Source organism: Protopterus annectens, chromosome 5.part0 (assembly GCF_019279795.1).
Source record: "Protopterus annectens isolate FY-2018-M chromosome 5.part0, PAN1.0, whole genome shotgun sequence".
In the NCBI taxonomy this organism is placed as follows: Eukaryota; Metazoa; Chordata; order Ceratodontiformes; family Protopteridae; genus Protopterus; species Protopterus annectens.
In genome coordinates, this window is record NC_056735.1 from 360,092,265 (window position 1) to 360,108,941 (window position 16,677).

The window sequence follows — 16,677 nt, forward strand, 5'->3', positions numbered from 1 at the left end:
GCGTGTTTGTTCTGACTAGAGGCCCCTTTTGAATTGAAGGGCCTTTCCCTGTCAGTCAATTGTCTTTCAAGTCCTTAGGGGTTCTTGGATCCCTTTAGTTAATTTTTCTGTTCTTGTGACAGTCTTTGTAAAAAAAAAAAAAAAAAAAAAGAGAAAAGAAAGTGTTTTTCTGTGATAGAGTTACTAAATTTGTGGCCATAATGTCTCAGGTTCCTAGGCCTTCGGGCTTTAAGAAGTGCCCTAAGTGCAGTTTTAAAATGTCAATCACAGATGACCACTCTCTCTGTGTGTATTGTTTGGGCGCCAAACATTTGCAGGAGTCCTGCAGCGTGTGTCACGCGTTTTCCTCGAGGGTCCTCCAAGAGAGGAAAAATAAACTTATTTTGAAAGGCCTTATTAAACCCTCATTTGAAGAGGCATTAGCTTCCTCTCCTTCTCCTGCTAAGAAGAAAAGGGCGTCTGCTCCGACCAGTCCATCGGAACCGACCGCCAAAAGACATAGGCAGGCTTCTCCTTCGGCTCCACGGACTTCGGAGCCGAGGGCGGAACGGTCTGCCTCGATGCCTCCAGCCTCGACTCCTCTGGGTTCGGAGCCGACGGCTGGGGCATCGAGAGGCGGGTCACCTTCATCGGCTCCACTGATCTCTGAGCCGATGAAGGTTGTCTGCTCAGACACTTCCTCCTCGGCGCCGAAGCCCTCTTCGGCACCGATAGAAATTGGTTTGGACGCTCCTTCGGCGCCGATAGTTATCGAGTCGATTCGGAGCCGGTCCCCTAGTCCCTTGGAGCCGTTGGAGAGACCTACTCGGACCCGTTCGGTCTCTTCCAGGTCATCAAGGATGTCAGATTCGGACATAGACAGGGTGCTCCAAAGACTGTTCCAGTCCCCAGTCTTTCAGAAATTAGTTTCGGCTCCGACCCACTTGGCTTCGGAGCCGACAGCCCATTCCATTGCCATTCCTCCGACCGCTTCGGTTCTGTCGGAGCAGGTGCTGACGGAGCCAGTAGAGATTCTAGGGTCGGCTCCGACCCTTACTCTAACCCCGGCCTTCGGGTCGGAGTTTAGCACACGGACTTCTTCGGCCGGGCTCGGGGGTGACGTTTCGGGACCTATGCAGTCTGTTCCAAGCCTCCCTCTTGGTGCTTCGGCCGCGGGACTGCCATCTGCTATCATGGCTCCGGCGACTGGACCCTCCCAAGATTCTGGGGGTCCGGCCTTCAGAGTTATGAGGAGTGCCTTGGCCAAATCCTCTTTGGCCATCTCTACAGCTTTACCGGCACCTTCCCTGGGCATGGAGACTGGGTCTTTGGCAGTTCCCCTGTCTCTAGAGAGCGGAGCCCCGGGGCCTGAGGTTACCCCCGCTGGGGGTTCCCCTCCTCCTGAGGGTCTTTCGGAGTTGTCTTAGGAGGAGCCCCCAAGGAAGAGATCGTGCAAGAGGAAGCACGTAGACTCCCCCGATGAGTCTCTTACATCGGACACTGATCTTGATGATGCGGAGGGGTCCCCAAAGTCGTCCTCGGATGATGTCTCATTTGCAGACATTCTAGAGATCCTCAAGCAACGAGGCGGCTGGAACTCCAAACCCCCCTCCGCTGATGGGTCGGTGTTCCTCAAGGCGTTCGGGGCTAAGCCCTCCGCCTCCTGGGTGTCTCCGCCCTTCGACGAGCTCCTAGATTTGGTTTGTCGGAGGGCGTGGGAGCATCCAGATACTGTGGAACCAGTGCCTTCTCGCCCTAACAAATTTTTGTCTGCCCCACCCGAGAAGGAGTTCTTGACGAAAGGCGTGGCTGTAGATGCCATGGTGGTGGCATCTGCTACACAGCAGGACGTGGCAGAGGCTTCGACGTCCGTCCATCCTCCTAATAAGGAGTCTAGGAGCATGGACCAGTACGGGAAGCGCACCCTGAGTTCAGCGGCCTTCACTCTGAGGTCCCTGAATTATTTGGCACATTTCACCAGACTACAGAGGGATCTGATCAAGGAGCTCTCAGACTCCCTCTCGGGTAACCTACCTGAACAGCTAGCCCAGTCGGTTAGCTCTCAGCTGGCTACCCTTAACTCGATTTCTAACTCGTCCATGCGACTCATTTCATATGCGGTCGAAGGGGCGGGCAGAGCGGCAGGCACAGGCGTGGCTCTACAAAGACAAGCCTGGCTCCGTTTGTGTCACTTCGCAGAGGCCTTCAAGTCTTCCTTTGCCGACGCTCCCTTTGATGGGTCCTCTTTGTTTGGACCCAAGGTAAAAGACACTCTTACCCGCTGTGAGCAGGAGGGAAAGACTTTATCTGCTGTAGGAGCACGATTTTCCACTCACTTTCGGCCTTATCCCAAGGCTAAAAGAGGGGAGGGAAGATGTGGTTCCGCAAATCACAGAAATTCTTTCCTCAACAGCAGGAAGATTCCCCTTCCAGAGGCAGAGGAGGGGGAAATTTTTCTGGGAGACGCCGTCCCAGAGGCGGCAGAGGCCCCCGCAATACTGGAGACCGCGAGTCCTTTCGTGGCTCTTCAGCCTCCCACACTCCATGAGGGATTGCCCAGCTGTGCTGCTCCGGAGCCAGTCGGGTGCCGTTTTGCCAAGCACCTAAAAGCCTGGGAGTCTATTACTCAGGACAATTGGGTGCTTCGGATTATTGCCGGAGGTTACGCCATTCCCTTCACACGTCCACCCCCTCCGTCCAAAAAAATCCCGGACCCACCACCCAGTCAAAGGGAAATTGCAGCCGCAGAAGCTTCAAAGCTGCTAGAAAAAGGAGTCATCCAACCGGTCCCCGCAGACCAGATCGGATCCGGAAATTACTCAAGGTTCTTTTTAGTGCCAAAAAAGACAGGGGACCTGAGACCCATTTTGGATCTCAGCAAACTGAACCAGTCCGTCATGAAGTCCAAATTCCGAATGGTCACTTAACAATCCATTCTCCCATTACTGGAGAAAGATGTTTGGATGTGCTCCACACATACCGATACATCAGGCGTCCAGGAGGTATCTGCGCTTCAGCCTGGGAGACAGTCATTTCCAATTTTGTGCTCTGCCCTTTGGTCTCACCACAGCCCCCAGGGTGTTCACCAAGTGTTTGGCAGTAGTGACTGCTCACCTGAGGAGTCTCGGATTCCAAGTGTTTCCCTATCTGGACGACTGGCTCCTGACTGCCACCACCAGGCATCTACTACTAGAGAACCTACAAGCCGCCATCTCCCTGGGTGCTTCCCTGGGAATTGCATTCAACTGGTCAAAGTCTGTCTTGCTGCCTTCTCAGCGCATAAGATTCATAGGAGCAGAGATAGACTCAAAATTAATGCGAATCTTCCTTCCTACCGAAAGGATACAAACATTACAAGATCAAGTCCGAGCCCTGCTTCTAAGATCCAAAGCCCCAGCCAGGATGGTCCTGCAACTTTTAGGTTCAATGTCTGCCACGGTTCTCCTAGTTCCGCTGGCAAGATTGCACATGAGGATTCTCCAGTGGCTATTATCGACACAATGGTCTTTACAGGATCTTCCCCTCAATCATCACATACTGATAACAGAAATGTGCAAACGGGACCTCCGCTGGTGGTTTCTGCCATCCAATCTGAATCAGGGAAGACCTTTTGTTATACCCCCTCCGATGGCCACCTTGACAACGGATGCCTCCCAGACGGGGTGGGGGGGGGCATTGTCTGGGCAGGTCAGTTCAGGGTTCTTGGCTTCCAAACGAAACAGTTCTCCATATCAATGTGTTGGAAATGAGGGCTGTACTTCTGTCCCTACAAGCCCTCCACAACTTTCTCCCTCAAGGCATTATCGCCATTCACACAGACAACATGTCGGTGGTCTAGTATCTAAACAAACAAGGAGGGACCAGATCTTACCCCCTTTGCAGAGAGGCCATGAGGGTGTGGGAATGGGCAGTGGCTACCAAGCGCTTCCTGGTAGCGACCCACATTCCAGGCAAATCCAATGTATTAGCAGACAGACTGAGCAGGACTATTCTTTCTCCTCACGAGTGGTCTCTGAACGAAACAGTAGCAGCTCAGATTTTCAAAAGGTGGGGGATTCCGTGCTGCGACCTGTTTGCAACACCACGAAACACGAAGTGCAAAAGGTTCTTTTCCTTGACCCCACGTCAAGGGGAGACAGCTACGGACGCTCTAGTCCAACCTTGGCCAACAGGACTGCTTTATGCTTTCCCTCCGATTTCCACTCCTCCCCAAAGTCATCCAGAAAGCTTCCCAATTGGGATCCACAATGATTCTAATTGCTCCGTACTGGCCTCGTCAAGTATGGTTCCCCTACCTACAGAAGTATACCCTGGACGGTTCTTGGATCTAATCCCGGACCTTCTGGTTCATCAGTCAGGACAACAGCACCAGTCCCTTCACACTTTGAAATTAACAGCTTGGCTCCTCCACTTCCGACGATAGTCAGAAATCACTCCTTGGACCCGGAAGTTATTCACATCTTCAGCCCACAAACCCACCACTAAGAAATTATATCACAGTAAGTGGAAGAGGTTTGCTATCTGGGCTCAACTCAGAGGCTTAGACCCTATTACAGCCCCGATACCAGAGGTCTTGAAATTTTTAACATCCTTGTTTAATCAAGGATCTTCAGTCTCTACTATTAAAGTCCAACTAGCAGCTATCTCCAAATTTCACGATTCCATAGACCCACCTTTGATGAGCAGCAGATTATGTAAAACTTTCATGAAAGGTGCTGTGCTTTTAAGACCCCCAGTTTTTCATCCTGCGCCTCCATGGGATCTTGATTTGGTACTTCGTGCCTTAACATCTTCCCCTTTTGAACCGGCTGCTACATGTGAGTTGAAATATCTGTCTTGGAAAACTGCCTTCTTAATTGCAATTACCTCTGCAAGAAGAGTTTCAGAACTTCAAGCCCTATCTATCAAACCACCGTACTTGATTTTTCACAAGGATAGAGTATCACTTAGACCTAATCCATCTTTTGTTCCAAAAGTTTGTTCTAATCTCTGTCTCCCAACAATCTCTAGAGCTACCAGTTTTCTTTCCAAAATTTTCAAACAAAGCGGAATACACCTTGCATACATTGGATGTTCACAGGCAATTGCGCTTCTATCTAGACAGGACTCAACAAATTCGAAAAACAGATCAATTGTTTGTGTCCTTTTCAGATTATAAACTGGGTAAAACCATCACTAAAGCTACTATTGCCAAATGGATTAGAGATTTGCATAACTCAGGCTTATTCCTCTTCAAATAAGCAACTTACAACATCTGTCAAAGCTCACTCTACTAGAGCTATGGCTACCTCTATTGCATTTCATTCCAAGCTCGCTATTTCTGAGATTTGTGCTGCGGCTACTTGGTCCAACCCGCACACTTTCATTTCCCACTATAAATTGGATGTGGCATCTAAAGGGCGAGCATCATTTGGTTCCACGGTACTCAGGAGTGTTTTCCAGTGAGCCACCCAGGATTTAGGTGCTAGGGACGCTGTCCCATCAGTCAGAATGTAGGTGAGATAGGATCACATAACATCTTTTAGTTATGTACTCACCATAACTTCAGATGTTTGGGATCCATCTCGCCTACATTCCTAATACCCATCCTCCTTCCCCCTGCCTTGGAGATCAGGAGAGATTGAACGGTTTGAGTTCTACTGTTTTTATCTTGTATCATCTGTCGATGTTATATAAGCAGAGCATGCGTGTGTGCATGTATGCGGACAAACTAGATCTGGGGGACTGGTAGTGGTGCATCCTGGGATATAGTAAGCTCAGCCAATAAGAGACTTCGCTCTTTGGCATAAGTGTGCCGAGTCGGAGCCGAGGGATCGGCTCCGAACCCATCAGTCAGAATGTAGGCGAGATGGATCCCAAACATCTGAAGTTATGGTGAGTACATAACTAAAAGTTTTACCTCAATCTCTTGAAACTAGGCCTTCTCCTGCTCCCAAATCTACTCCACTAAAAACAAAACTGAAAGCTAAACATTTATCTCCCTCTGCTGAGGGACTGCCTGACTGGCAACCTTTTACTCCGTCCGTGATGCAGGCCTTCCTGGCTCTTAGGCCCTCAGCGTCCGCTCCCTCCACTATCCCAATGCTAAGCTCAAGTCTTGCCTTAGCTACTTCTGTACTCCCTCCCACTTCCCATGAAGAAGTGGAAGAAATTCTCTCCATCTGATGAATCTATTACCTGCTTGGCACAGATGGCCTCTCCTCTAGAATACTTTTCCCCTGATGAGGAATTCATAGAAGGGGGACCCCTCCACCTGAGGACATCACTTTTGGGGAGAACTAAAATGAAAGAATATTTCAAATGGGCTACTTCTTAAATGACAAACTCTGATATTTTGAGCTGTTGCAAATTAAATCTCCTTCACCATCTCCCATTCTCCCCCAGTTATACCTGCATACCTAGATGCATTTACATCAGCATCTAAAAATCCTGATTCTCGGCTACCTGCTGCTGAGAGACCTGATCGCTTCTACAAGGTGCCTGATGACCGTAAATTTCTTGTGAAGCCCCCTTGGCAGACCCTGCAGTAATTGCTATAGCCCCAGACAAGCAGTCAAGACTGATACCATCCTCGTCCCTTCTGCCCACTGACTGACTAGGACAGCATAAGCATGGACAGGCTAGGGACAGATGTTTACACCTCTTACACAGCCTTTAGAGCTATTAATTACCAAACCAATACTTAAGTATGCCTTGGACTTGGTTTCCCAAGAATCTACACTCCTGTCCTCCCTTCCTGACTCTAACAAGACTGTGGTAGCATCAAAACTGCCCCTGGCATCCCAGGTGGCCAGACACTCTATTAGATGCAGTTTTGATTCGGCAGAGGCTTCTGCTAAATCTACTGCATCCACCTCTGTGCTCTGCAGGTACTCATGGCTTTGGCTTCAACCTCTTGCCTGAGGATTTCAAATCCAAAATTCTTGATGCTCCACTAAACCACAACCTCCTGTTTGGGAAGCAGTCTGCTGAACTGTTTAAGAATCTTCAGGAGAAAAGCAAGGAACTTCAAGACATTAAGCACCTTCTGATATCTCCTATGCCTAAATACTACAGAAACGATCCAGCCAAGACCACCTATGTCAGAAGAACCCCCTCCACTGCTACCCCTTCCAGGCAAACCTCTACCAGACCAGCCTATTCTCTACCTACCCCCAGACAACCCTTTCATGACAGAAATGACAATGCGGGACTACCTTGCCCATCTTCCCCTGTCAGCCCATCTCTCCCACTGCTTGCCCCTCTGGAGAGCAGTTACTTCAGATCACTGGGTCCTGGCAATAGTAGAAGAGGGGATGCTTCCTTTTTTGGAAAAAGAGGCCCCCTCTTGGCATTCCATTCCCACCCAAAAACTAACCTTATTTCAGACATTATAGAAGATCTGCTGACCTATGGAACCATAGAACTTGTCCCCCCAGGACAAGAAGGAAAAGGCTTTTACTCTAGGCTATTTCTAGTAACAAAAAGGAAGGCCATGGAGGCCAATCCTGTATTTGTCCTTTCTAAATCTTTTCCTAAAAGTCCCATCCTTAGAATGCTATCCCTCCAAAACCTTCTTCCACTATTGCTAGCACAGGCGTTCATGGTCACGCAAGACTTTAAGGAAGCCATCCCAATAAAACCCTCTCAGAAAGTACTTGAGTTTTCACTGGGCCCTGTTCTTACCATCAATTTACTGCCTTGCTGTTTGGTTTATCCACTGCACCCAGGGTCTTCACTAAATGCCTTACTCCAGCCATAGCCCATGACAGAACCAAGGGCTTTCATACCTACCTAGATGATATCAGCTTACTTGCAGAATAGGTGGTCACACTGAAAAAATCTGCATGTCTCTGCTACAAGGTCTTGGGGCTCACCCTCAATCTCCCCAAATTACCCTAACACCACAGCAGGACAAAATCTTACTGGGCTGCAGGATCCGACCAGACCTGATGAAGGCATTCCTTCCTCAAGACAAAGTTCTTTACCTAATAGGCCACTTCCAGGATCTGCTGCAGGTCCACTAACTTGTCAGCAAGACTATTCCTGCGACTTCTCTGCCTTAAGGCAGCCATCATTCCTAGGCTACCATTAGCCAGGATGCACATGAGAACTGCAATGGTATCTAAGTGTGGTCCCAACACAACCACTCAAGAATTCTAGATTCCCTTCGTACCCTGCCTAAAGGCAGAGTTAAGGTGGTAGATGCAAAAAGTTCAAACAAATGCAGGACTCCCCTTCACCTTCCCACACCAGCTCAGTGCATTTACACAGACTTATTAGACCTGGGATGTGGGGTTGTCATGAAGGGCCTCAAGGTGCAAGAATGCCGGCTGTCACCCAGTCAGAAAAAAACATTGTGAGAGAAATGACTGCAGTCCATTTGGCACTGAACCTTTTTTCCCATCCTTCAACCAGTTCTCCCTTCAAATCTTCACAGACAGTATCAGTCATGTGGTACATCAAACAGTGGGGGGACTAAGTCTTGTATCCTCTGGAGGCTAGCAATCCAGATTTGAGACCTGGCCTCTCAAAACCTCATCTCTGCAGGCAGCCCTACATAGGTTGATAGGTTAGTACTAGGCTATTGGCCCTAGGGCCTATATAAGCCTAGCCATAAGAATTCCCTGGCTATTTCTTTCCACAGTATTTACTTCCCTGGACATGTCTAGCAGGACTGACGTGATCTTCAGGGTGAATTTCCCATCTCCCATCAGATTATCAAAGTTCCTTTTGAAGAGGGCCAAAGAGGCGCTCTGCTTGACATGTATGGGCAGTCCATTTTAGAGTCTGGGGAGTCTCTTGGTCAGGAATCTATCCCTCCAGCATGTTTTATTCATTGTGATGACTAGGTTTAGATCCCTGGAGCGTGCGTCTGAGGGACTGGGATTTCTTTAATTGTAGCATGTCCAACAGCTCTGGGTTTGACATGGCCTTGTATGTTAAGCAGAGATCGCCTTTGAGTAGATATGCGACAGACTAGATGGTCAGCATAGGGCATCTGCTTTAGGCCTAGGATTCTTTTAGTGAGGTATTTTTGCGGGCTTTCCAGTTGCAGATGTCTTGAGGTACATAGCAAATGGGGCATTGTATTCTATAATGCGTCTGAGGGATGAGTACAATGAGGCAATGACTACCTTTTTTCTGGATGAAGAGCCCTTAGTGATGAGGTGTGCCACAGGATTTCCTAACTGTTGTGGCAATGTTGATATCGAAGGTGAGACCACTGTCCACCTGTCCCCAAGTCTCATCACACTTTAGGTGTTTAATGTACTGCCACCTATGTGGTAATTCACGGTTACATGTTTTTTTCCCAAAGGGGATAACTATACAATGTTCTGTAAGCCTGTCTTGCCTTCATTCTTACACATGGCCCTTTTACAAGCTCAGTCTTCTAGTTGGTTCATGGGTAGGTATCCCATGGTGCACCAGTACAATCCTCAGATTTCGTTTGCCGCATCGACTAGTTCGGATGTGCTTCTTGGCTGTGGCTAAGTCTAACACATTTTGCTATTTTTTGGTAATTTATACTGTTTTTCATATTTAGATAGCTTTATATAGCTTTTGCTAGTGTTTCTGTAGTTAGTTGAGTGGATAATCCCCTGGGTTAAGTTTTCTGAGAACAGTTGGCAATCTGCCTTATCGTTCTCATTGGTATCCTGTGTGCCAGTTTATCTTTGGGCTTTGCCATATAGATATAGATAGATATAGATAGATATAGATAGATATAGATAGATATAGATAGATATAGATAGATATAGATAGATATAGATAGATATAGATAGATATAGATAGATATAGATAGATATAGATAGATAGATATAGATAGATAGATATATAGATAGATATATAGATAGATAGATATATAGATAGATAGATAGATATATAGATAGATATATAGATAGATATATAGATAGATATATAGATAGATATATAGATAGATATACATAGATATAGATATCGTTGATTTAGTGGTTGTAGTTGCTTTTGCATGTAGTTTAGACTGTGTGCAGTACTTTCCTTAATTTAGATAAGCTTTCTCTGTGTGCTGTTAGCTTTAAAAAAAAAAAAATTGCTTTTGCTTACGGAGTTCTCCGCATAGTTGTATTTGCAAATAGAAGGGGGTTTCTGACCTTCGTTCTCTGTGACTTGTTAGAGTTTTTTTTCTGGTGTGCGCGCTAGTGTTTAAAGTTGTCTTTCTAACCCCTTTCCTCTTCTAGGTCCGTTTTAGTTAGAAGACCTAGGTTTTCTCCCTTTTTCTAACCAGGGCTAGGCCCGTTTAAGTTGGACCTAGTCCTCCTACTCTCCATTTCTCCTGTGTGTGTCTGATTGGCTTAATCTTCTGTGAGATGCCTAAGGAGGTCAAGGATCATAAGCCCTCTGGCTTTAAAAAGTGACATGTTCACAGATGTGTATAACGGAATCACAGTAACTGTGTATAGTGTTTTGGGGCCATCCATTTACAGGAAACCTGTGTATTTTATCACTCATTTAGTGCCAGGGTATTGCAGGAGCAGGCTTCACTAGAGCCATTCTCCAGGGCGCTGCTGGGCTCCTATTCTTCCTCATTCCAGGTTGGGTGGTCTTGGGAATCTACCAGAATGCCAGTAAAGCAGTGAGTGTGAACATATTACAGTTGCGTAAATTCTACTTGACTATAATAGATCATAAAACACACTGCCTTACTGGCAGTACCCACCCACCATCCCCTTTTTTGGATGTACATACTTTGGTGTTTGAGTTGCTTTTTGAGTTATGCTCACCTGCCTTCCTTGTGTGTCTGTTTTTTTTAACAGCTGGTGTTCACAAAAATTGTATTTTCATCTTCCTGCTGGATCCTGGAAAGCTGACAGGTCCTGTGTGTGGGATTGAAAAGCAGACCTTGTACTTGCCAGGTGATTGGTCCTTCACACCCACAAAAAGGCAATAGGAGGGACTCTGTGCTTCAGTAGTCTGCTAGAGGAAGGGTAGCAGTGCATTACTGCCTGAATGCCAGTAAGGCAACCTGTTCTACAAACTTCTGCTGTTACAGGTAAGTGGAACTTCAGCAGCTGTACTCAACATGTTAGTCTCTATAACAGTAAATATCAGTTGCTGCTTTATATACCCGCTTGTCCCCTTCTTTATAGAGGTCTTGGCAGCCTTTGCGGTGATTGGGTAGAGCATGGGATGGAGGTAGGGAAGACTTGATGTACAGCACATCTTTCAGGGGACTCGCCGAATTTTCATATACCACACCCCAGAGTGTCTGTAGGAAAACTAAGACATTTAGATCAGCAGTGGCTTTTAAGATGTGGGAGAAGGGACATTTGTTTGGTTCGTGTTACAGAGCACTGTTGCTGGTGACCTTTCATTAAAAAAAAAAAGTCCAAGTCCCTTGTAGTATGCAATAATTGTCACGGTAGGGAAGGGAGACCATCTTTATTTCAGGATATCCAAATGCTCTGGTAGTTGAACTGACGTACATCTGTAGTTTTTGGATAAGGAATTATACTTCAGTCATGGTACTTGAACATCTGTGGTAATGAGTATACTTGGCTGTAGCTTTTCTGTGGATGCTGACATATGCATTTGTTGTGGAGCAAGTTGTATTAAACTGAACATCTGAAAACTGTCAGTGTATAGACAGAGAATATTACATATTGCTGCTTTTATAATGTTCGTTTGTAGGTCTTGATGTTAAAAGTGAAGCATGTCAACGATTTTTCCGAGATGGTTTAACAATATCGTTTACCAAAATACTTACAGATGAAGCCGTGAGTGGATGGAAATTTGAAATACATGTAAGTATGTCTCCCTCCGTGAAACATAAAGGTCTGCATATCGAATGCCTGGTTTTCTGAGTAGTCTTTGAATGAAATCTGTGTATTGGTTACATTGCGCCCTCTACGCATCTGTAAAGTTTCTCATTCTGTTTTTGGTGTTGCTTTAACTTAAGGTAACTTCATTCATATATGTTAAACCAGGAATTGACTGAAAGTAGGTCTTGTATTTATACCTCATGGTGCCTATGAATTGCAATGTCTTTCTTAGTGCTCCATTGTTTCCTAGCAGCAAAATAAAACAAGTATGAAGAGAATGGAAGTGTAAGAAACTAATTGGATGAGGGCTCCTTTTCTAGTTTTGAAAGCCTTCCACCTCTTTCAGTCATATAAATTGATTTGCATGAAAGAACATTTTACCTCTGTGCTTAAAATGTAAAAAAAAATGTATAACTTGTGGCACAGAGAGCACATGCAGTCTTGTGACTGTGGCATAATTTGCAGAATCTAGACCATTTCCTATGCACAGGGAAGGAGTAGAATTCCTTTGGTTTTATCTTTTGAGACAATCCCCCACTCAGGCATAGTAGAAAAACTAAGCAAAAACTCGACATCTCGGCCAAAGGCTTCAAGGCCGAGACGTCAGAGTTTTATAAAACTTTTTTGGATTACTGGTTGGTCGTGTTTTTTTTTACTTTGTTCCAGTTCTGACACTGATTACTTGGCTTTTCTAACTGAAAACTGGACATATACCATATGTCACCCACTGGATTGCCAGCTGGTTTGCAGATAGTACACAGGAAGTCAAAATAGGAGGTTACCACCACAGGGACAACAGTCACCTGTGACATTCCCCAGGGAGGTGTGCTCAGACTATTCCTGCTTGGCAGCTACTTTTCTGAAGTAAAAGCTCTTACCTAAGGGCTCTGGCTGACTAAATTTGCAAATGACTGCAAACTAAGAGCAGTCAATGAATCTCCAAATGACTTGGCCATTCTGCAGGAAGGCATCACTCAGCTCGTGCCAAAGTCGGAGGCTGAAACTAAATGCCAAAAAAGCATTATTGTACTGTTTGAGAAATTAACTATCATGTTGATAATATGCCCCTAAGAGTTGACCTGGCTGTTTGGGACTTTTGTAAATTTTGTGAACAGCAACCCTTCAACTGACATGTTCACTGTTGTAAGAAAGTCCTCATATTGCATAGCTTGTAATCAAAGGGATTGTGTCGTGATCTAGGGATGTCATTATCCCTCTTTACACAGCCCTCATTAGATCAGTCATTGAGTCTTGTCCCTCCTTTGGCATTTGTCTGTCTAGACACATGCAACAAGTGGAATTCCCACCCCTTGCATAAAAAGCTAAGTGTCAAATTTTATAAAAGGATATGATGCTGGGAATGTTAGTGAAGGACAACCCTCATCCCTCTGCACAAGGGGAGATAACTGATCCAGTAAACTATCGACCCATTAGTTTGACTAGCGTCATATACAAGACTATGGAAAGGATAATCAACCTGATTAACGATATACAAAATCTCCAGACCAAACCCATTTCAGCATCAATAAGGGCAGGCCCTGCCTGTTCAGTCTGGTGGACTCATCGAGATCACAAAGGCCATGGGTAAGACTGTTTGTACTGCTTACCTTGACCTGGTCAAGGCATTTGACAATACTTCACTTCGGTATTGTAGATAAACCCACAAAATTGGACATACACCTTTTGTCACCAGATGGGATAGACAAGTGGCTCACAAGAAGTGTGGGGAATCCATATCCTGCAAGAGGCCAGTCATCAGTGGAGTACCAAAGGGCTCAGTGCTGGACTCCCTCCTGTTTGAGGTATGCTTCTCAGATGTCAAGGCAGTTATAGGTAGCCTTTGGCTGACCAAGTTTGCTGATGACTGCAATTGTGGGTCAATCATTGACCCTCCAAACAATGCTGATAACTTACAGAAAGGTTTGATGCAGACTGATTGGTGTCAGAGCCATGGCATCAAACTAAATGCAAAGTGTGTATAGTTATACCCTTGGCAATTCAAATACTAAATTACAGCATTGACGGCAACCCACTAAAAGTGGACCCAGTAGTGCGAGATCTGGGTCCTCTGATAGTAATCTGAACTTTGACCATCATGACTCCACGGTGGTGAGGAAATCATTCTCTGTAGCTCTGGTTACAAATAAGGCTGTGGCATCTAAATTTAAGGATGTCATAGTACCATTGTACTATGACCTCATCAGACCAATAATAGAATACAGTGTACCCTTTGGCATTTGTTTCGTCAGGCACCTGCAGCAGATGAAGCATTTTCAGAGATTTCTTGCCAAAAAATATTTTACAAGGCATAACCACCATCTCATATGTGGACCGATTTTAAAAGCCCCTATCACTGTCTTCAGTTTTATAACAGTTACTGAGGGGTGATTTTTATCTAACCTGCATGGCAGTCTCTGACCCAGCCTGATGGAAATGCTGCATATTCGCAAAACTGAGGATTACCAACTCCAAAGATCTGAATCTCATCTCTGACATGAATAGATCATGCTGGAGAGACAGGTAAGTGTCCCAGAGATTGCCCCCTCCTTTGGAATGTGCTTCCTATTTACATGACTCAGCCATTCCCCGACTGTCGTCAAGCTCAATCTAGTCCAATGGATGGGAAATTGTAAATTCACTTTTGGGTGGCACCCATGTCCCTTATGGACAAAGGTAGTCTCTTAGAAGCTTGCTGACCCTTGTTACCTTTCCGTTAGGGATAAAAATTTGAGTTAAATCTGTGTAAAATTGGCTAGGCTTGTAATGGCTTTCAAGCCATTAGCCTAGTAATTTTCCTGTGAACCTGTAAAAAGGATACAAGGCCAAAACAATGTGACGTGCATGGACAGGCTCAAAGCACTGTCGCTGTTCTTGGTATGCTACCAACTGCTAAATGAAATGTCTGGTATGAAAAACACCCTCTGACCCATTACTGATTTACTGTACATCAGCAAGACAATAGGCATCAGGAATAATCTGTCTGTGAATCTAAATCTCTTCTGCAAAATCAGTGGAATGATTTAGGAGGACAGGTACGTCTCTGAGGATACCACTAATTTGAACAGTCTCCCCAACCATGTAAAATTAAACTCGCCCTGTCTGTATTAAAGGACAACTGCACCCTCAGACTCAAAAAACATATTTATTTCATCATGGTTAGGTGTTTCCTACATTTTAACAGCACTTTGGGACAATTTAGAGCTTTTTAGATATTTTTATATGCAATTTCTGACTCTGACCACATGGGGCTGGCATTTTGAAATAATTCAGACGGTTTACTCTGCCTCTAAGTATCCCAGAATGCATTGTTTGTCTCCAAAAAATTGCATCATCTGCCACGTTTTCCCTTAAGCTGCTGTCAATTCATTGACTTAACAGGCATTCACTGCTGTCCTAAAGTCCCCTACTTTTGGTTAAAATGTTATCCTTTTTCAATGATTACTTCAAACACAAGCAGTGCAAATGCTACAGAACAGAACTGGAAAGTGCATTTTATTGCTTTTGTTTCTTAGAAATGCTAACTTGCTTTCTTTTGTGAAGGCTGAAATCTAGTTCTTCAAGGCATCTCCCCTCCCACTTCACACCTACCTTCCCTAGCTGTCAAAGATCTAAGAGTAATTTGACCCATTATCTGCATGTGATTGACAGCTCACAGCAGGTGACCAGAGTAATGTACTGTTTTCTTGTCAGCCTTTCCCTCCTTACAGTGGGACACTTTTTGTTGCACTCCTCCTGTCAAATTTAGAACCAAGCTACATAGCACTGGGAATAATCACCGTTTTGCAAAGCATCACACTCCCACTTATTTTTCCTTCCCATTTGGTTAAATAGCTAACAAATGACGCACTATAAACATGAAATATTTCACAGACTTGCATGACAGCACCAACATGTATTTTTAAGGCATAATTTAAAAAATTACGGTATTGCATACTTGTAATCTGATGTAGTGTTGATTAATTGACAGACATCTGCTTCTTATGTAAAAACATACAATTAATGTATACGCATGGTTATTGCAAATTTATGCTCTTAGATTTTGCAGCTGTTACTGTGCTTCTGCCTGTACTGTGTCACATATCGGTAGGGCAATGTAAAGCAATATGACAATACAAAAACAAAGTTTACAAAATTTAGAAATTATATCCAAAAATGACACTCACCCACACTCACTCATTCACCCACACTCACTCACCCACTCACTTCACCACACTCAATTCACTCACCCACCACACTCACTCACCACCCACCACACTCACTCTCACCACTCACTCTGACACCTCACTCACCACCCACACTCATCCACCCACAGTCCCTCATCCACCACACCTCACTCACACTCACCCTCACCCACACTCACCACACCCACCCACATTCAACTCACTCACCCACCACACCCACCCACATTCAGCTCACTCACCCACCACACCTCACTCACCCACATTCACTCACCCACAGTCACTCACCACCCTCACCACACTCACCCACCCTCAACCACTCGCCACCCACCCTCAACCACTCGCCACCCACCCTCAACCACTCGCCACCCACCCTCAACCACTCGCCACCCACCCTCAACCACTCGCCACCCACCCTCAACCACTCGCCACCCACCCATGTTTGTTTGGCAACACCAAGAATGACCCCAGGCCTTTGTCTGAGGAATTCTTGAGTAATTATGTACTTTGGCTGTGCAGACATCAGAAACAGAAACACATGCCTATACAGATCTTACACATCAAGCCGCTCCATTCAAATTGCACATGAAATGCACCCATTGAACAGTTTTCCACCTACAACATTATTTAAGTACTTTAATCCAGCACCAGTGAGCCCTACTTTACACAGCCAGTAAACCTGTCCACAGATTCAGCTTCTACAGCACAGTCCAATAAACTTTGTACTGTACATTAGTGTT

At 45.4% G+C, this 16,677-nt stretch overlaps 1 protein-coding gene across 1 annotated transcript in view; it reads left to right on the plus strand.

Annotated features, from left to right (window-relative positions):
• Positions 1–16,677, plus strand: part of USP9X (ubiquitin specific peptidase 9 X-linked) — a 5,037,693-nt gene that overhangs the window by 241,132 nt on the left and 4,779,884 nt on the right. Inside the window, exon 4 of the mRNA XM_044071835.1 lies at positions 11,629–11,741. Coding sequence (XP_043927770.1) covers positions 11,629–11,741 — 113 coding nt within the window. The remainder of the gene's footprint in view (positions 1–11,628; positions 11,742–16,677) is intronic.